This window comes from Saccopteryx bilineata, chromosome 7, assembly GCF_036850765.1.
Source record: "Saccopteryx bilineata isolate mSacBil1 chromosome 7, mSacBil1_pri_phased_curated, whole genome shotgun sequence".
NCBI classification, from domain to species: Eukaryota; Metazoa; Chordata; class Mammalia; order Chiroptera; family Emballonuridae; genus Saccopteryx; species Saccopteryx bilineata.
Genome location: NC_089496.1, coordinates 41,758,883 through 41,779,780, shown reverse-complemented (window position 1 = coordinate 41,779,780; position 20,898 = coordinate 41,758,883). Strand labels below are relative to the sequence as shown.

The window sequence follows — 20,898 nt, the reverse complement described above, 5'->3', positions numbered from 1 at the left end:
TGAGGTCTTCACTTTTAAAATATTTAGGTAAGGTAAAAAACAAAAAGAGAACAATATGGGTGACTTACAAACCTGGTAAGTAAAAGATGCCAGACACGAGAGGGTACATAACAGACTAATATATACTTACTTATATAGACTTTCAGAAAAGGAAGAAGTAATCTACACTATTCGGGGGTTTTGGAGTGTTGGTATGTTCTAGTTCTAGACTTGGGTATCCATGTTCACTTTATGAAAACTCAGAAATGTACTCTTAACATTGAGTACTTTTCCACAATAACATTCAAAATGGAATAAAAACAAAATAGTAAAGCTCTTCTCAAAGAGATGGATGGCTTGCTGGCTGGCTGGCTGGCTGGATAAGGTAGAAAGTAGCTTCATTTGCTTTTCTTGGTTCATCACCACCCCTGCCTCCCTGACCCAGATCAGATCATCAACTCCAGAAGGTCAGGGGCTGCTGTTTTCTCAGGGACTGGCTCATAATAGTTACTGAGAACTTAATGAATGATTATCCTGCATATCTAATTCTATCAATTTCCTGTGAGTGTTCTAGAGAGATTTGTCCTTTGATGCTTACAGTGTTTTTATAGGTATTTTGGAAGAGGGTAAAGTGAGGGAGGTGTGTAGTTCTAACATTTTCCCTTCTGGTTTGGAAAGATTTGCCAGGACAAGGGCTGTCCCCTCAATTCTCTTGCTGTTGGAGTATTCCTAAGCTATTACTAACCTCTTGGGCAGGGGTCCCCAAACTACGGCCCGCGGGCTGCATGCAGCCCCCTGAGGCCATTTATCCGGTACCCACCGCACTTCCGGAAGGGGCACCTCTTTCATTGGTGGTCAGGGAGAGGAGCACAGGATGCATCCTGTGTACAATACTACTTCCGGTGATGCGGGATGCACGCATCAGGGCTCCGGAAGCATGTCATATCACTCGTTACAGCTAGCAATGACAAATATGGAACCGGACATTGACCATCTCATTAGCCAAAAGCAGGCCCATAGTTCCCATTGAAATACTAGTCAGTTTGTTGATTTAAATTTACTTGTTCTTTATTTTAAATATTGCGTTTGTTCCTGTTTTGTCTTTTTACTTTAAAATAAGATATGTGCAGTGTGCATAGGGATTTGTTCATAGTTATTTTGTAGTCCAGCCCTCCAACGGTCTGAGGGACAGTGAACTGGCCCCCTGTGTAAAAAGTTTGGGAACCCCTGCTCTTGGGTAATTCAGTTACAGCATTATTTATAGTAGCCAAGACATGGAAACAACTTAAATGTCCATCAATGGGTGAAAGCATGGGGGAGCATGTATGTACGTACGTATGTACATGCATACATACATACACACATACATACATACACACACACACAATGGAATAACAATCAGCCATAAAAAGGAATTAAATCTTGGCATATGCAATAACTTGAATGGACCTTGAGGACATTATGTTAAGTGAAATAAGTCAGGAAGAGGTCAGCCAGAGAATGGCATATACTATTATGATCTTAACTTATACAGTATGTGAATCTCCAAGATACAAAAACATAAACAACAAGCTCATGGATTCAGAGAACAGATTGGTGGATGTGAGACATGGGGGGAGGGGGAAAGTGGGTAAAGGGAGTCAAAAGGTACAAAATTCTAGTTATAAAATATGTAAATCATGAGGATGCAATGTATAGCCTGGCAGCTATAGTTAACAATATATATAGCTATTGTATATTTGTAAGTTGCTAAGACAGTAGACCTTAAAATTTTCATAACAAGAAAAAATAATTCTGTAACCACATATGACAGTTGATGTTCACTAGATTTATCATAGTGATCATTTCACAGTATACACAACTATTGAGTCCTTATGTTGTATACCTGACCCTAATGTAACACTGTATGTCAATATCCATATTCCTCATGTATAAGACGCACCTTAATTTTGGGACCTGAAATTTGGGGGGGGGGGGAGCATTACATAAAGTTATTGAACTCAAGTTTTTTTTTTTGTATTTTTTTTTTTTTTGTATTTTTCTGAAGCTGGAAACGGGGAGAGACAGTCAGACAGATTCCCGCATGCGCCTGACCGGGATTCACCCGGCACGCCCACCAGGGGTGATGCTCTGCCCACCAGGGGGCGATGCTCTGCCCCTCCGGGGCGTCGCTCTGCGGCGACCAGAGCCACTCTAGCGCCTGGGGCAGAGGCCAAGGAGCCATCCCCAGCGCCCGGGCCATCTTTGCTCCAATGAAGCCTTGGCTGCGGGAGGGGAAGAGAGAGACAGAGAGGAAGGAGGGGGGGAGGGGTGGAGAAGCAAATGGGCGCTTCTCCTATGTGCCCTGGACCGGGATCGAACCCAGGTCCCCCGCACGCCAGGCCGACGCTCTACCGCTGAGCCAACCGGCCAGGACCGAACTCAAGTTTTATTCATAAAATTTGTACAATTCCTCATCATTGTCAAAACTCCCATCCATTAGCTTGTCCTCATCTGTGTCTGATGACGAACCACCGTCTTCAACAATGGGCGCAAAAACAAGTGCGAAAAAGTGGGAAATGTAAATAAAAAAAATCTACAACCGTTGTATAAGACGCATCCAGTTTTTAGACCTTAAAATTTTCGGAAAAGGTGTGTCTTATACATGGAGAAATATGGTATGCTTCAGTAAAGAAAATTCCAAAGTTTGACAAATTGTTTTTTTCTACTTTTCATTGGTAGATAGCAAGTATGTGCCCTTTGGAAAGTTGGTCTTTTCCTTCCTGTGTGTACTTCAAAGGAAAAGTGTGTGTGTTGAGGGTGGGAGTTAAGTGTGTTCTGTGTTACTTGTTCTGTGGCTTTATTCAGAAGTTTCGAGCCGATGATCATGAGCGGAAGAGATAAGTATTGCTTTGCAGAAAGGTTTGTTATACAGCTCAGTTTCTCTTCCCACTCCTGTGCCTTGTTAACTTCCAGAGCGTTGGACAAATTGAATGGATTCCAGCTGGAGAGCTTCACGTTGAAAGTGGCCTACATCCCTGACGAGATGGCCACGCAGCACAACCCCTCGCAACAGCCCCGAGGTCGCCGTGGGTTTGGGCAGAGAGGCTCGTCCAGACAGGGATCTCCAGGGTCGGCGTCCAAGCAGAAACCGTGTGACCTGCCTCTGCGTTTGCTGGTTCCCACCCAGTTCGTTGGAGCCATTATAGGAAAAGAAGGTGCCACCATTCGGAACATCACCAAACAGACCCAATCGAAGTGAGCGTTGTGCGTGTGTGATGGGGTGACTCTTAATGACAGACTGTTATTCTGGGTCTTAGTGTTCTTCTGATCATGGTTAGGATCTCGTCTAGTACTTGGGAATCTGCAAAACTGTGTGCTTTTAATATCTTAGTGTTTATTTTATATAAACACGCTAAATCTTCATCTCAAAGGGATTTTTCACACATTAATAGAACACAAATTCCACTTGTGATGGGGGAGGCTCAGGAGAACAAGGGGCGGCTTCGAGGTTATTCTCCATTCCTCCAACCCCCAGTTACACCAGCCTCTTTGGTTTTGGAATTCATTTCCTGGGTCCAACGCAGAGATCGGTTTTCAGTGTTGCTTTACTTGGATGAAGAATCATTCAGGTTTAGCCCATGAGTAAGCCATGTAGCCAGAACGGCGTTTTCTTCCGGGTATTGATTGGGAGTTTTAGCTTGCAGAGTTGAAGGGACTGAGAGATTCTTGGTCAAACACTGGCGCTAACTGTGCAGGAGTAGAAAGCGGGAGCATGTGTTACAACTGACCACTGGGTGTCGGGCACGTTGCCTGACATGTGGGGGCTCTCGTATTGGTAGATGAGTGACATGCAACTCCGTTGTATCATGTATTAGTTTTGCTTTATTAACCGTCCTGTCACACTGTATGTGACTATTTTTACCCAGAGAACCTGGGTGATGGACTCTGTCTGCACCCTAGTCCTGTGGAGTGCTGCCGGGCCTGTTGCTGGGCCGCTGCGCCGTGTTCCCTGGAGAGCTGTGCACACTGGGGAGCAGAGGCTGTGCGCAGGCGTCTGCTGGGCCAGTCACTCCGCACCAAAGGACAGGCGAATGGCCTGGGGCCGGCTACAGAGATGACTGTGGGTTAGTTTGCATTTTAAATATAGTAAAGACATTGACTTTTATTTCATGTGGTCCAAGGAATTACGGAGAGAGTCTTTTTCTGAAAGGACGGCCACGGTGCTGTGTTGGTCTCATCAGGCTTCCAAGGCCGTCCATATTCATCGTAGGCACCATGCCTGCGTTGAACCAGATGACCGATTTCTCATGCAGAATCAAACAGAACTGTGTTCAGTGGTGGTGGCCGACCCGCTCCACCCGCACAGTGATGTCTGATCCTGCCTCCCCCCCTTTGAAGCAGGAGATGTTTGGTGTTGGGGGTCTTTGTGCAAAATCGGTGGCCTTGACCTCAGAATGTAGGAGCTAGGGAAGACAATTGAACCATGGCCTAGGTCAGTTTTCATGTCAAATTTGTCTGGTTTTAATCTTAAAATTGAAGGGCTCCTTGCTTCCCTTGATTCAGCATTGCCTGCAGGAACTAGTTATTAAGTGGCTGTCCCTTCCTTGTCGCGTGGCAGATGAGGGTTGTTCCTTTTAGCTGCTACTCGTTTCCTTGTCAGAGGAAAGAGCTTCTGTGATTTAAATTGAACCGTGTGTTTTATTTAAGGCAGGAAGATGGAGGAAGGAGAGGGAAGAGAGGCAATTTTTATTAAATTCGATGATTCATTTGCAGAACTCTGCCAGTGGATTTAATTAATTCTTGCCATTGAAACCAGTCATTATCAGATCCCCCCGCCAACCCATCTTGGGCTGCTCACAAATGAACTATTTTTAGCGCCCGAGGTAGAGGCTCCACAGAGTCATCCTCAGCACCCTGGCTGATGTGCTCGCATCAGTTGAGCCATGGAGGAGGGGGGTAGAATGGCGGTGGGAGAAGCAGGCGGGTACCTCTCTTGTGTGCCCTGACCAGGACATCCACATTCTGGGCCAACGCTCTGCCACTGAACCAACTGGCCAGGGCAAGAGCAGACTTATTTTACATTTAATTCAAAATGTACACATACAGTAATTTTAAAAAAAGGTTCATCTAAGCCCCTGAGGTGGCCATTGTTTAGTTGGGGGTGTATCTTCATAGGATTTGTTCCTTGTATCTGCTAACAAATGTAGCTTTAAAAGAGAAACTTTGTCATATGGTTTATGCTGCATTTTTTTCACAGAAGATCGAGGCCCTTTTACAATGTTGGTCTCTGTAATTACACCACATGTTTTTAAACAGCTATATGAAAGGAATGTACTGTTATTTAACCATCTCTTCCCGGTGGGCCTTTTAAAGATCATCCCAATTTTCTTTCTACTGCACACAAGTGCTGCAGCGGACATTTCTGTGCTAGTGGTTTTCATCCATGGTGACCGCCCACAGCCCCGTGGACATTTGACAATGTCTGGAGACATTTCTAATTGTCACAACTGGAAGAGGGATGTGTTATAGGCACAGAGGCCAGGGACGCTGCTAAGCACACCACAGTATATAGATGGTGCCCAGCACAACAAATTAATCTGGCCCAAAATGGCAGTAGTGCCGAAGGTGAGAAACTGCTCTCGGCACACAGATGGGACTACATTGTTGATGGTACGAGAGGTAGGATTCTTGAATCAAAGGGTGATAGGCATTTCCACTTTGATAGGTCCTGCTGGTTTGTTCTACACTCCCACCGAAAGTGTGGGTGCGCCCCGTTGACCCATCCTCTTGCCAAAACTTAATTTTACCTGTCAAAATCTTTTGCAGGTCTGGAAGAAAATACACCTCATTTTAATTGGTGTGTATATAATTACCAGAGATGTTTGACATTTTGTTATTGACCATTTTTCTTTGTTGTGGCATTGCCTTCTCTTTGGGTTTTGTTGCGGACTTTGCTCTATGAAGGGACAAAGTGTAGGAAGAGACTTGCAGAACAGATGAGCGGAGCGTGCCCATCTGATGAATAGCAAGGGCACAGTGCGGGGAGAAGCGGACCTGGTTTGCGGGGCTCCAGCTCCCCGCCCTCTTGGCCTGTCTTCCAGTTCCTGTTTGCTTTAGTGCAGAAGAAAGCCTTTGTCTGAACTCCAGCTCTTTGTTGTGAGATGCTTGTTCTGTGCCATCAGAAAGGAAACTTCAAACAGATAGGGCCGGGGCAGAATGTAAAGATGTCCCTGCTTGGTCAGACTGAGGAAAGGGGAGTGTTCCTGGAATTAAAATCCATCTCTAAGGCATCCTGTTGACAGTTTATCAGGAGTTTATGTTCTTGAGGGAAGTGACTCACCCTCTGCCCAGAAGTCCAGTGACTTGGAAGTGGGTTAGTTGTAAACCCTGTTGTGAATACATGCTCACAGCTGCCCGTTTCCTCTCTCCTCGTGCCCACCCCAAGAATCGATGTCCATCGTAAAGAGAACGCAGGTGCTGCTGAGAAGTCCATCACTATCCTTTCTACCCCTGAAGGCACCTCTGCGGCTTGTAAGTCTATTCTGGAGATTATGCATAAAGAAGCTCAAGATATAAAATTGTGAGTAAAGAGGATGAACCCGTGGACAGGCTGATCATTGCACTGTTACTTTGCATTTCTATGGCACAGTTCCTGGGGGTTGTCAGCAGACTCCGGGGGTAGCTGCCCTGATGAGCTACAGCGGTTGGCACTGTGGATTTGGTTGTAAAGCCAAAGTCCTTAAAATATTTTCAATTTGTGTGCAGATGTGGGGTGAGTGGTAACTGAGGAGTCTAGCTGTAGGGGAACGTGACTGGGGACACAGGCCCAGGAGGTGTCTCGGATTTCCCCAAGGCAGGCCCGATCCTCATGCCCTTACTGTGAGCTCCTGGCCTTTCTCCGCCCAGCCCCATGTGTGTGCAGGGAGCATGGAGCTGGGAAATCCCTACTCTTGGGCCAGGATGAACAGGGTTTTCTTTCCCACAGGAACTTGGAGTGGCGGTTGGGTTGGCACTACTGGCGTTCAGCCCAGTGCTGCGCGTGAGGCAGAATCTAGAGTAAGGTGCCTGAGTTGGCCTGGGGACTTGATCACCAACACTGAATTTGTAGGGACCTTTAAAATATATGAACTATATTTTAGTATAAGGTGTTGTATGGTGCTGTGAGTCTAGTTTTTTCAGTATAGAGAAAATAAAGAAAAATCCCACCACCCAGATAATCCCAATGATGTTTTCAAACAATGATATGTGTGACTTGGAAATTCAGAAAGGTACAAAATGAAATGGGAAGCACCCCTCCCCTGCTGTCACACCCTCCCTTCGCCAGTGTAAGCACTGTTGAGTTTCTCTGTTTCCCTGTGTGCACTGCCAGGTGTGTATGTTCAGGTTTATGCTACAGGCATACTGTTTGGCATTTGTGCACTGTGTTCTGGTATTAGGGTTTTAGGAGTAGGAATTTGAGTCGGAGCTGTTTTCAGGGCTAACAGAATCCATCATTGGAGGCTAGTCCTTGAATAAAAGGAAACAGTTTTTAAAAATTAACTTCTATCCAAATACATTTTAATGTTTCTTTACCCCCTCTATTCATGCATTGCTAGAATGTAGGCTAATGGTCAGCCAGTTTTAAACTTTACCTGGCATAATGTTTCCTATATGGTAGTAAATGTTTAATGAACAATATTGTCTTTTTACCCAAGTCCAGGTTTCCTTACCCTGATTTCATGACCTTTCTTTTTTTAATTTACAGCACAGAAGAGATTCCCTTGAAGATTTTAGCCCATAATAACTTTGTAGGCCGGCTTATTGGTAAGGAAGGAAGAAATCTTAAAAAAATTGAGCAAGACACAGATACTAAAATCACGATATCACCGTAAGTGCTGCCTTGCTTTTTTTTTTTTGAATTAGAAAAATTTCAAACGCTGTTTAAGCTGCAGGTTATATATTAAACAGAGCTTGTCCCATCTGACAGCTTGAGCCGGCCTGCACCTCCATATGTACATGTTGTTCTTAAACTTGGTCTGCTGTCTACGTTTCCAACCCATACTGAAAGCATTGTCTGTTCTCACTACGAGGCAGGGGGCACGAAAATCTTTGTATTAATATTTCCTAGCTGAAGTTTTGGTCAAGTTTTCTGACATGTACTCCCAGAATGGGTATACAGAACCCAGTTTATTCTTCATTGCTGTGTAAGAAATGAGTCCAGCAATTGATAAGACAATAGTAAATGTTTATTGGTCACCTAGTTTCATGGGTCACGAATCCAGGAGCAGCTTCATTGGCTGGTTCTGCCCAGGTCCCTTAGTCGCTGTCACATCAGCACTGGCTGTTGGTGTGAGGCCTCAGTCCCCACCACTGGGCCTGTCCACAGGGCTGCCTGGGGATCCGAGCAACAGCCCTTGTCTCGGAGTGCTCCAAGAGAGCAAGACCGAAGCAGGGGTGTCTTGTTATACAGCCTCGGGGGCCTAATCGTTTTTTCTGATGTTCCCGCGAGAGCCGCGTTCATGTGGGGGAGGACTGCACATCAGCGGGGAGGGCGCTTGTTCCGGAAGAGCCCTTGGCCAGCACACTGCGGCTGCAAACGGGTTGGAATGGTGGGAGAGGGTTCCTTTCTCTGAGAGTGACTTTCCTCGTTTCTACCCCAGTACCCCTCTCCCTTCCCCCCAAATAAAGCGGGGAGACAGGCGAACTAAGGAGGAATTGAAGCACAGACCGTGCGTGTAGCAGGGAGTTTTCACAGGAGGTGGTAAGGGAATAGGAAAGTCCTGCTTGATTGTAAAGGAAGAAAAACACAAAGTGGTAAATTCAATAAATGAGCCTACCCCTGTCTTGAGGCTTATGCTCAGAAAGGTGAGGGTTTTAAGTTAAAAAAAAAAAAATCTTAAAAGCTATTCTAGAAGCAGCTATTTTAAAACCTAATAGAAAAGCTTGGCCAAGCAAGACGGGTTGAAACTGGAGACTTCTTTAAGCTGAGACAGTGTGGAGATGTTCGTTCACATTTTTAGCAAGTTGCAGAAAAAAAAATATCCCATTCATCTGTCTCAAGTTTAGCTTAAGGTGTTCTGCTAGTCATGAAAATGAGCGTTTGAACTCTAGGACTGTGGAGGGCTGTCCCACTGTTCCACATCCTTTTGAGCTGTGTGCTTAGTCTTGTTTTCCACGCCAGTACCTCCCACCGCATTCCCTCCTAGGGCTTAGGTGGTCTTGGATGTTCTCTGAGTGGTTTTGAAACTTCAGCAGGATCTGGGTCAACCAGGGAGTTTCTGACTATTTATTGCTGCCACATTCTAGTTTTTTAGTTGTCTAAGTGGTCATCCAGGGACGATTTTTAAAATTTAGTCGAGGTGGATTAAAAAAAAAAGGCCATAAAATTTTTTTTTTTAAAAAAGAGAGAAGATGGATTGATTTACATTAGTTCCTCCAGGCCTCTTTGATCTAAATTCTAAAAGGACTGGTGGAAAGGGAGTTTACATACACGCGTTCTCGTTCGCCTTTTTGGAACACTTCCATGCTATTCCTTGCTTGGTGACCCAGAAAACAGAACTGCGTGAGAATGCCCGTGATGCCTAGAACGGGTCAGTGCAGACTGGGAACATACTGACGAAAGGTGTGTGCCCCTGGCTCTCGGTTTCTGCTGGCACTGCTCCCCTCCAGTAATCCTAGTTCACTGTTCAGCTGTGAGAAAGGGGTCAGCTGTAAGTGGTCAAGAAGTACACTGTGTTTAAACATGGTCTTAATTGAGCTGTGCACACCTGATTTTTTTTTTTTTTTTTTTTTTGAGGTGAGGGAAGTGTTTTCTCTCCTGTAGCTTTACGATTCTTGGATTCACTTCTTTTGGAGCTTACTCATTTTTCATCATGTCCAACGACCCACTTTTACATATTGCCAGCCACTGTGTCTGGGCTTTCACTGCCATCTGCAGCCGAACTGTGGCTGCCTTGCTCCTATAACTCCCGTTCTCTCCTTCCCTCGTTTTCGATGCGCAGACTGCAGGAGCTGACGCTGTACAACCCGGAGCGCACCATCACAGTGAGAGGCAGCGTGGACACCTGTGCCAGAGCCGAGGAGGCGATCATGAAGAAAATCAGGGAGTCCTATGAAAACGACATTGCTTCCATGAATGTCAGTTTCAGTATGAAGGGCGCATCTTTATGAAGTTAGAAGACATTTTCAATTGCATTAATACTGATTTCTTAAATAGTGTCACGTTAGATGTAGGTTCACTGATTTTAGCACCATAGGGAGCACCTCCCTTTAAAAGGTTAATATCTCCTGCACATTATTAATATAAGGCAGATTAGTATAGTTGGAATTTGGGCTTTAGAGGTGTGTAAACTGGCTTTGAGTCCCAGCTCACCCATTTATTAAAGCTGCTGCTCTGTTCTTTGGATAACTTATTTGATCTTTCTGAGCATCAGTTTCTTCATCTGTGAAATGGGGCTGCTACATAGCATGCCTATGAGAATTACAGTAGGTAACAGTGCATGTTAAAACTCATTATGAGTACTAATTTAAAACTTGATTACTTGGAGATAAAAGTGAATAATCTGTGTCGTGCAACAACAGCAGTGAATTGCTGACTTTCCTTGATGGAATGATGCTGAAAATATAACGTTTGTAAAGTTCATCTTGCATATTTAAGTAAATGAATGGAAAAAATTTCCTCATTTGGGCCTGTCATCTGAAAACATTATACCTAAAAGGAGATAGAAAAATGACATTACCTTTGTGAGCTTAGAATGCTAATCATTTCAGCCCACTTGACTTGCCTGCCTACCTTCACATTATGCCTTCACATTATGACGGCTTATCCACATTTCAGTTAATTGTGGATCAGTCCAATTCCAGGGATTCTCAAGTATGTTCAAATCTCAACCCTTATAAAATTCAACCAAAACTAAATCCCCTTGCTGGATCCTGGATCCTGGATCCCTCCAAAGATAAGTTTAGTAGTTGTAGTTACATGCGGATGGGACCCAATTTCCAAAGAGCTTGACTTTGTTTTAGGCTTTTAAACCCATGACTGTTAAATTTTATCCAGAAGTAAAGTTCTCTTAATAGCTGTCTGTTACCTGGTTTGCATTTCTGTGCAAATCTTGTTTGCTTGCTTCTTCAACTAATGCATGGTTTTCTGTCCATATTTACTGTGTGCTCACAGTATAGGGTCCATATTTGCCTGAGCACTGTGAGCTGCTTGCAAAGGACAGGAAGCCTGTGTTCCCTGCTTTGAGAAACTCCGTATGGCTCCAGATCAAGGAGGCGGCCAACAAGCCCACAGATTTTAAAATACCAAGAAATATAAACAGATATAAACTAGAGGCTCAAGTGTGGTCACAGGAAACTGCTTTGTTCTCAAATTTGTGTCAAATGGTTTTTTTAACTAGACGAGAGGTCACAATCTAAATACAGGTATTGTCACTTATAAATGCTCACACTTGCTCTTTTAATTATAAAATGAAGGGACCTTTTTATCATTGCAGCTCCAAGCACATTTAATTCCTGGATTAAATCTGAATGCCTTGGGTCTGTTCCCACCCACATCAGGGATGCCGCCCCCCACCTCAGGGCCCCCGTCAGCTGTCACTCCTCCTTACCCACAGTTTGAGGTAAGATGTACATGGCTTTCTTTGTGGTTGTGCAGGACACAGACTTTGTTGCCTTCCAAGTAGTGTAATGTGAGATGTTCTTTGGGGAAAAGTCTTTTTTTTGGGTGACAGGGACAGACAGACGGGACGAGAGAGAGATGAGAAGCATCAATTCTTCGTTGCGGACCTTAGTTCATTGATTGCTTTCTCATATGTGCCTGGGGGGGGGGCGCTACAGCAGTCCTAGTGACCCCTTGCTCAAACCAGATGAGCCCGTGCTCGAGCTGGCAACCTCAGGGTTTCAAACCTGGGGCCTCTGCATCCCAGTCCACTGCGCCACCACCTGGTCAGGCAGGGGAAAATCTTAATATAATACTTGGTTCTCAGACCATCTAGAATTAGAGTCAGCGCATGCTTCCTGGTTCTTGTTTTTAGGTTTTTATTGTTGTTGCGCATTGCAACACCTTAATTGTTCATTGATTGCTTTCTCATACGTGCCTTGACCGTGGACCTTCAGCAGACTGAGAAACCCCTTGCTGGAGCCAGCGACCTTGGGCTCAAGCTGGTGAGCTTTTTTGCACAAACCAGATGAGCCTGCGCTCAAGCTGGCGACCTCGGGGTCTCGTACCTGGGTCTTCCGCATCCCAGTCCGACGCTTTATCCACTGCGCCACCGCCTGGTCTCCTGGTTCTTGTTGATAGAATGTTCTTACCTACCCCTTTGTAGATACAACAGTTATTACTTTTGCTGCTTCAGGGCAGAATTTTCAACATGTGCTTTCAACTGTCAAAAGTTGAGACTTTGGGTAGGGAGAAAGAGGTTACTTATTTTTAAATATTGAAGAAAAGGATTTTTAAAAGGTTTCTATCATCTGTAAATTCACAAACTGCTTTGAATGGTCAATGAAGACTGAACCTTTTTTTCCCATTTTGTTTGTGCTTTTATATGGACTCAGATAGTTTTGTGCACGTGTTTGTGTGCATATGCACACAATAAATAGCATTTATTTATTTTGTAAACACATTAAGAAATAAACCTCTTAAAAAACAGCGTTTTTCTCTGAGGCCAGTGGTAATATGAGAATATCTGCAGCACAGTAGGCGCCTTATCCAGTAATTCTTTTTGAAAGTAGCTCATAAGTCGTCTATGTTATCAGTGATAATTGGGAGTAGATAGTCATGTGAAATAAAATTGATAATGTAGGATCTTCCTTCATGGCTTTGTTTCACCTCTTACCTTCCTGTTTGGCTCTCTTACCACGTGTTTTGAGTGGTAGCTCCTGTGCCATAGTGTCTGGGTGGCACAGGTTGGGGGGTTCCATTTCCACGCTGCCTAGAATGTGTGTCACGTGCCACTGGAATCCTACAGAGAAACCGTACTCATCTCTTGAAGAAGGGGAATCCCTTTGCCTGTCCCTGACAGCACCACTGCTGGGTGTGCTTAGGTCTGTCCTCTTATTTGGCTGTGTGTTCCTGCCTCTGTCAGCAGCATTTGCCTTTTCCCCTGGACTCACCAGCCACTCCAGTGGGTTTGGGCTTGGAAACCATGTGACAAAGCCCACTGCTCTGACGCTGTGACGACAGGCCTCAGAATCCCAGCTCCATATCAAGTGTGAGCAGATTCATGATGCCTCCAACGAAGTTTTCCCCCCTAGCTAAAGGTGAGGGGAGGGAGATGGTGTGCTGGCACCTTCTCGCTAAAGGGGGCAGGTGGAAGGGGCCCTGGAGCCGAGAGCCCAGGTCTTCTAGCCCGCTCTGCCCTGGGTTGTGTCACCACAGGCCAGACTCCTCTCTGGTTTTGTTTTCTCACCTGCACAACAAAGAACTGAACTATATGAATAATCTCTAAAAAAATTTTTTCAGGTCAAACAGTTCTCGTTTTTAAATAATAATAGAACAAGTTTGAGAAGTGAGTAAAAGTGAACATAAAATAGGAATTTGAGAGTATATGGACTTAAAACCTCTTAATACGTCTCCTAGTATCTTTATAGGTGCATTTGTCATATGACTGAGGTTAGAGCAGATGTGTCCTTGACAGTTCTGTGTAAAATGACATTTATTGAAAGCTACCAAGAGTTGATTTAGAGTAACTGTGCCATTGACACTCTCTTCTAACCTCCATTCCTGCAAGCTGCCCTAACCTAGCTTTCTCTAGGCAAGCCACTTCCCTGTTCCTCATTTCCCAGTTTGTAAACCGAGGTGTCACTTGAACTCCTCTCTCTCCACTTGCTGCATGTCATGTTTCAGTCAGTAAAGCCTCACTAACAAGCATTTTGTAACATTCTTTGACATCTTCTACACTGAAGTGGATACTTGAGTATCAGAAATCCCTCAATTGAATTGCTAGGTATTCACTTTTTAAATATTCATATAAAAGGATATGAATAGTCTCTGGTTTTAGTCAACTTTCTGATTTAATGTGTATTGAGTTCCTGTTAGAAAAATTCAGAGATCATATTTAGAAATTATATTTCTGAAGCACTTTTATAATTTTAAATGTTTGAGTGACTTAAACAAGTAACAGTTTGTTAGATGAATGGGAGGAGGTCAGTGATCTTTAATGAAAGTGAGCCAATAGTAGATGTAAGGATACATCACTGGCAGTAGTAGTCTTTGGTTCTTAGATTTCAAAGCAAAAACAAGTAGGTGTAATTAGAAGCAGCTAATGAAGACAGTAAAAGGTGCAGAAGCTGCTAGGAGGAAAGGTAGAAACTCTTCAAGAGGACTGGAGCTCAGAGCCCCTACTGGCCTGGTGGTTTCAAGGGCAGGAAGAAGACATTCTCATTCTTAAAGGGTTAAAATGGGGACAGTCTTAGCAATCCATGTTCTCTGCAGAATTCCAGTGGACATTTACTCAACATGTATCCCAGGCAGTGATAAAATGGAATTCCCAACTTGAAACCAGACGTTTCCCTGTACTGGCGTATGAGGTACTACCTAAAACATTAAAAATGCTTAAGAAAGGCAAATCTGTCACCTACCTAGCTGGAAAGTTGGACGAATTGTGTATATGTTGCTTGTGTCTGCTGAAGGTGGGTGTGATCACGTGATTTTTCTATAGATTTTAACCTACTGCTAACTTTATCTCTCTGTTCATACTGGACCTCAAAGAATGAATCAGGAATTCTACATAGAACTTAAAAGTGGAAAGGAGATGTATTTTTGTGATTACCTTTTTCTTCAAAATGGAAGCAATCTTTGCTTTTGTGGGTTTTAAAAATAGGTGCTCACAGTTGCCTTTTCCACTCACAGTACATCTTATCTTGGATATTTGGTGTTTGTTTTTACAAACTTTGTGATTATAGGTGATTATTAATGAGGACATTCACCTTGACGTTAGCTGCCGCTCTAAGGAAATTGGGCAGAATTCCATTTAACATTCAGTCTGTGCTGAAATGTCCCCAGTTATGCCAGTCAAGTTGCTTGTCCCTCTGTATCTTTTCAATAAAGAATCCAGTCAAGAATCATGCATTGCATTTAGTTGTCATGTCTTTGTCTTTTTTTTTGACAGAGTCAGAGAAAGGGACAGACAGGAAGGGAGAGAGATGAGAAGCATCAGTTCTTCGTTGCAGCACATTAGTTGTTCAGGGATTGCTTTCTCATATTTGCCTTGACCGGGGGGGGGGGGGGGCTACAGACCAAGTGACCCCTTGCTCAAGCCAGCGAACTTGGGCTTAAGCTGGCGACTTCAGGGCCTTGAACCTGGGTCCTCCATGTCCCAGTCCAACGCTCTATCCACTGTGCCACCACCTGGTCAGGCTAGTTGTCTCTTTTTGAACTAGTACTGTATCCCCTTCCCCGCCCCTCTTTCTTCCTTTTTATGGTATTGAAAAATCCAGGCTAATGGTTTTATAGACTGTCCGCTAATCTGGGTTTGATTGCCTGTCTCAGATCATACATTTTATTGGGGCAGGAATATCTGCTCACATAGGGAAGCAAAAGATGTCAACGTGTTTCATTATTGGTCAGAAGTTTGATCATATGATGAAGACCAGGTCCTTCAATATCTCCATTATAAAACTCTCAACTATGATTAAGAAGTTATTGGCCCTTGCCAGTGGCTCAGTGGTAGAGCGTTGGCCTGGCGTGCAGGAGTCCCGGGTTCGATTCCCGGCCAGGGCACACAGGAGAAGCGCCCATCTGTTTCTCCACCCCTCCCCCTCTCCTTCCTCTCTCTCTCTCTCTCTCTCTCTCCCTCCCCCCCTCCCACAGCCGAGGCTCCATTGGAGCAAAGTTGGCCCGGGTGCTGAGGATGGCTCCGGTTGCAACAGAGCATCACCCCCTGGTGGGCATGCTGGGTGGATCCCGGTCGGGCGCATGCGGGAGTCTGTCTGACTGCCTCCCCGTTTCCAACTTCAAAAAAAAAAAAAAAAAAAGTTATCAATAGTACTTTGAGACTGAGTATCTTGCTCCCAGCAGTGTTACACCTAGTGGGTTTACTACCCACTGCTGACATTTGCCCAAATCATGTATTGCTTTTTCTTCTTTTACAATATCCGTCAAAATACAGCTTTCTTTGCTTCATATTTTAAGGGGGGAATATTTTGTTAGTTACAGTAGCATTTCCACTCCCCAACACCTGGGGCAGGGCTGGGAATGAGACCCAGGCATCATTATTTTGGAAAACTCCATAGATGACTCCCATGTGTAGCCAAGATTAATAACATCTGTTCTGTTTCTTAACTGGTTAAGAACCTGTGCCCCACCTTGAACTTAAGTGAATCAGAATCTCAGTAGGGGCAGATGGAAGCTCAGAAACTTGGGGTTTTGTAAAGGTCACGAGGAGCTTTTGGTTACCCATTCGCTGTCAAGAACTACTGTTCTGCAAAGAATGTTTACTAGTCTGTGGAGGGTGCAATTAAATGTTGGAAAGAGTATCTCCTTTCAAGACTAATGTGTGGGAGACAGTATTTAGGATAAGCATAAACACCCACTCATGTATGTCCCTCTTTCTAACTTGAGGCTTTACTTGAGTGTAGTGAGAAAACTCACCCCCCTTTCTCTCTTTCTCTCACCACCTGTCATTCTAACTCGTGGCAACTATCAGGCCAAAACTGTCTGTGGGATGCTGCCATATGTCTGTTTTCATGCTTCTAAATATATTTGGCATGCTATATTATCAGGATTAGGTTTGGCTGTGTTTTTGGAGTTTAAAAATGTGGTTTAAATGAATTTTCCTTTTTTTAAGAGAAGAGTTGAAGGGTAGGTAATCTGAGTAGTTTTGCGGTATCAGCTAGGGCTGGTGCTCCTATTAGCTAAGCATACCACTTCCCGGCCCAGGATGACTGCTTGGGCTCCAGCCCTTGAGTCTGACTCCAACCAGCAAGAAGGATGAATAATCAGGAATTAGGCCCTGGCTGGTTGGCTCAGTGGTAGAGTGTCGGCCTGGCGTGCAGAAGTCCCGGGTTCGATTCCCGGCCAGGGCACACAGGAGAAGTGCCCATCTGCTTCACCCCTCCCCATCTCCTTCCTCTCTGCCTCTCTCTTCCCCTCCCGCAGCCGAGGCTCCATTGGAGCAAAGATGGCCCGGGCGCTGGGGATGGCTCCTTGGCCTCTGCCCCAGGCACTAGAGTGGCTCTGGTCGCAACAGAGCGACGCCCCGGAGGGGCAGAGCATCGCCCCCTGGTGGGCGTGCTGGGTGGATCCCAGTCGGGCGCATGCGGGAGTCTGTCTGACTGTCTCTCCCCGTTTCCAGCTTCAGAAAAATACAAAAAAAAAAAAGAAAAAAAAGAAAAGAATTAGCAGTCACCTCATTTATGGACATTGCCTGAGGACAGCTTTTCACACTTCTACTGGTGTCATGTTTGCTAGAACATAACACCTGGTCACGTCTTCCTTCAAGGAAGCAAGGAAATGGAGTCTTTAAATAGATGGTTCCTCTGCCCCCCTTGATTCTGCAGTATTACATTAAAAGGAATCTCTCAGAGCTTGGGAAGAAGGAGGTAAGCTTTTAAGGGCTCCCCATCCCCCCAAAAAAGGGAAATTCTCAATTCTAGAGGAGAAAATTCCGTGTTCCAATTCCACTCCCGCAGATTCATCTAATAAAGGGAGAATGCCATTCTCAGAGAACTGTATTGTCTCTGGATACCAATTAGAATACAATCTACTTCCAAATAACTGCCAGGTAACTTTCTGGTTTAATGTTTCAGAAAACAATTCTTTAACAAGTTTTTAGTATATATCTAATTTCATGGGGGAAGGGATACTTAGTTGTAGTTTTGCCTTAAGTATATTAGTAAACTTTGTTCTTTTTCTAAACCCAAACTACTAATAAGTGGTCTCCACTTTTTGAAAGTTTTAAAAAAATTTTTTTTATTGATTTTAGAAGGAGAGAAACAAACACCAATTTGCTATCTATTTACTTATGTAGTCAGTGGTTGTTTCTTGTGCATGCCCTGACCAGGGATCAAACCTGCAGCCCTGGAGTAAGGGGACGGCACCCTAACCAACTGCGCTACCTGGCCAGGGCCTGCCTATTGTTTTTTTTTTAAATAATTTTTTTAAACTAACTTTTTAGATTTTTAAAAATTCATTTTTATTAGAAAGAAAGAGAACAGGGGTAGGAGCAGGAAGCATCAACTCCCGAATGTGCCTTGACCAGGCAAGCTCGGGGTTTTGAACCGGCGACCTCAGGGTTCCAGGTTGATGCTTTATCCACTGTGCCACCACAGGACAGGCCTGCCTATTGTTTTTAAAGGCAATAGTTAAATACATCAGGTTTTGCCCCCATCCTTTTTAAAATTTTATTTATTTATTTAGCTTACTTTTCTTACAGTCCTTTTATTCCCTTTGGCTTCACATTTCTTCTTGTCGAAGAACCTAACATTGAAGGTCTGGGACATCTTTTAAAAGCTGGATTTAGAGAGTGAAAGGCTGACAGGTTTTGCTCTCGGCACTCTGGTGGCCCTCCTCAATGGTGGTCAGGCGTCCACAGCTGCCACTGAGAAGCTTGCTCTCCTTTAAAGCTCTCAAAGACGGGTTACTTAGTAAGTTCACGTCTTTATCCTTGATGCCTGCAGGCTAACAGTAACTCTGCTTCACTTTAAATGTATAGTGCCTGACACTGACAAGCAGTAAGTTTTGATGAATGTTTCAAAGAATCTGACTATTTTTACTATTGCTTCCTCTTTCTCCTACAGTTGTTTCATTTTCTCCCTGTTTTGTAATGTGAAAGTACAATGGATGCATCTTGTCTCTGGATAAATGCTTTGTTCTATTCCAGAACTTTGCCCACTCTGCCCCTACAACATGCCCTTTTTCCTGGAACCTGCCAGGTTGACTTTTCCTATAAAGCCAAAGAGTTGGTTCTTCCAACAGACAAGAAGTCTATAGGGCCTGCCTAGCAGCTGGCTCATGCAGTACTTAACTGGCAAACCTCGAGTTCAGAAATGACAGGAAATGCTCCCTTCAGAAATGCTCAAACTGTAGAGAAGAGGCAGTTGGCAGCTAGTGAGCAGAGCAAGAGCTGGAATTGGCAAACAGCAATATCCATAGCTTGACGGCATTGGAAGCTTGCTTTTGTGTTGGCAGAAGTTAGCCCAAGTGCTGCTGTCTTGATAATTTTGGTAGTGCGTTTGGAGTCTTCCCAGAAGTTTCCAAAACAACAGCATAATCTAAGAATTGCTAACTTTCCGCTTATAGAAGAGGCAAGAAAAGTAAGCAGTTCCTTAGGTCTTAGCTGGTTTAAAATGCTCTCTGAGAAACAGTCTATGACCTTGTAATGCATAGGTGAAATTAGAAATAACACCTAAGTTAAGAACTCCATCTATCTTTTTAACCATCCTGTTGTGCCTGGCACATAATGGACACTTCAATAATGTGCTCAATGATTAAATGAGCACACCATTAATAACTACCTTTTCAAGATAAAAAACAAATTGATATGCATAAAATAATTTTCATTGATAAGTTTTACATACATTTATAAGTACATGGTTGTTTTAGTTTAAAAAGGATAAACTATTAAATATTAAAGTATATGGTTACATAATATGGTTAACTGTTAAGCAATGGAACAGAGCTCTTTTCAGTATTGGTTTTGTAAACATTCAGCTAAAATAGTGTGTATTATAGTAAGTGTGTACTACAAAGATTTAAAATGAATTTAGGTTGAATTGAAAAGAAACTACGAGTTGAAAGGGATTTTTGGATCAGATGACTGGTTTCACAGAGTCTCTTAGTCTTAGGATTTCTTACTATGGTTGCAGCTCTTCTGTCAGTAAATCATTTCAAAGTAAATAATTCCTTGCACACAGTTATTACCTCTAAGAGGCCTTGATTACTTGTTATGAGGGAAAAGTTTCTTTGCCCTTTTTGTTGTTGTTGTGGAAGACTTCAATATTCCTTTCAGGTCATGGAGTTGAGTAAACTTAATTCCAGTTCCAGACCAAAATCCATTCAAACAAAACAAACAAAACAGAAAAACCCAGGAATATCTCTTCTGCAGCCCAAGGAAAACACTGGCGTCCTTCCAGTTCCTGGAGGCTGTTCTTGTTGGCTGGCAGGCCTGTCTCCATGCCTTTGTGATGTCTTCGGTTCTGTTCCCCACAAAGTAAATACACTTAACCTTACTGTTTGCTCATTCTTGTATCTCCTCATGATAGAGGATTAGGAATTACTCATTGGCAGGCTTCACCAGTTATGCAAACTTTCAGTTGAGCAGCTTTGTTCTTTTGTTTTTTCAAGCTATAACGTCAAGTCTGCCAACAAGGCCAAAGGAAGTTTTGCCGATAGGCATCTGGCAGAAATCCACTGGGAAGCAGCTTGTGTCTTGTGAATATCTTTCACCTCTGAAGGTTTAGGAAAGGGTTCATGATAGTGCAGCTGAATATTAACTTAAATGCAAAGAATGTGTAACAGAAAGGGTAATGTTGAGTTTTTCCAAGCTCCATCTTAGAGACTTAAATTCAGTTGGAAGAGGCTTATCATAAACCATTGTTCTGGCTTCAGTTTTGTCAGTAAACATGGAAGTTATCTGCTTGTCTGAGGGTCCAAATCCTGAAAACATGGCTAACTGTGCTGAACCCCATGTAAGAATGATCTGTACCACAGAGCCAGTTTAATGACTGTCAAGTGGACAGGATGTTTATGTGAGGTGCCGTGTGTTCCCAGAGGAAAATTTCCTTGAAAAGTAGTTTATGGTCAGAGAGAGGCCTGGTGGATATGGAATGGAGAAAAGGGAATTTGGCAATCAGAAATATCTTCATTAAGCTCCATACATTTGATGACTCAACTTTTTATTAAGGTGCTACTGCCAGGAGTACACATCACTGTGTGTCAGTCCAGGGCACCACCTCCTGGGGAGCTTCGTTGGCTTTGCTCTGATACTTTTTATGTTTGACAGGTTCTGTTATTTCCGT

At 43.8% G+C, this 20,898-nt stretch overlaps 1 protein-coding gene across 2 annotated transcripts in view; it reads left to right on the top strand.

Annotated features, from left to right (window-relative positions):
- Positions 1–20,898, top strand: part of IGF2BP3 (insulin like growth factor 2 mRNA binding protein 3) — a 111,275-nt gene that overhangs the window by 82,360 nt on the left and 8,017 nt on the right. For both annotated transcript variants that reach the window (XM_066238611.1, XM_066238612.1), the window contains 5 exons: positions 2,935–3,216; positions 6,407–6,541; positions 7,706–7,828; positions 9,942–10,077; positions 11,436–11,561. In XM_066238611.1, the coding sequence (XP_066094708.1) occupies positions 2,935–3,216; positions 6,407–6,541; positions 7,706–7,828; positions 9,942–10,077; positions 11,436–11,561 (802 nt within the window). The remainder of the gene's footprint in view (positions 1–2,934; positions 3,217–6,406; positions 6,542–7,705; positions 7,829–9,941; positions 10,078–11,435; positions 11,562–20,898) is intronic.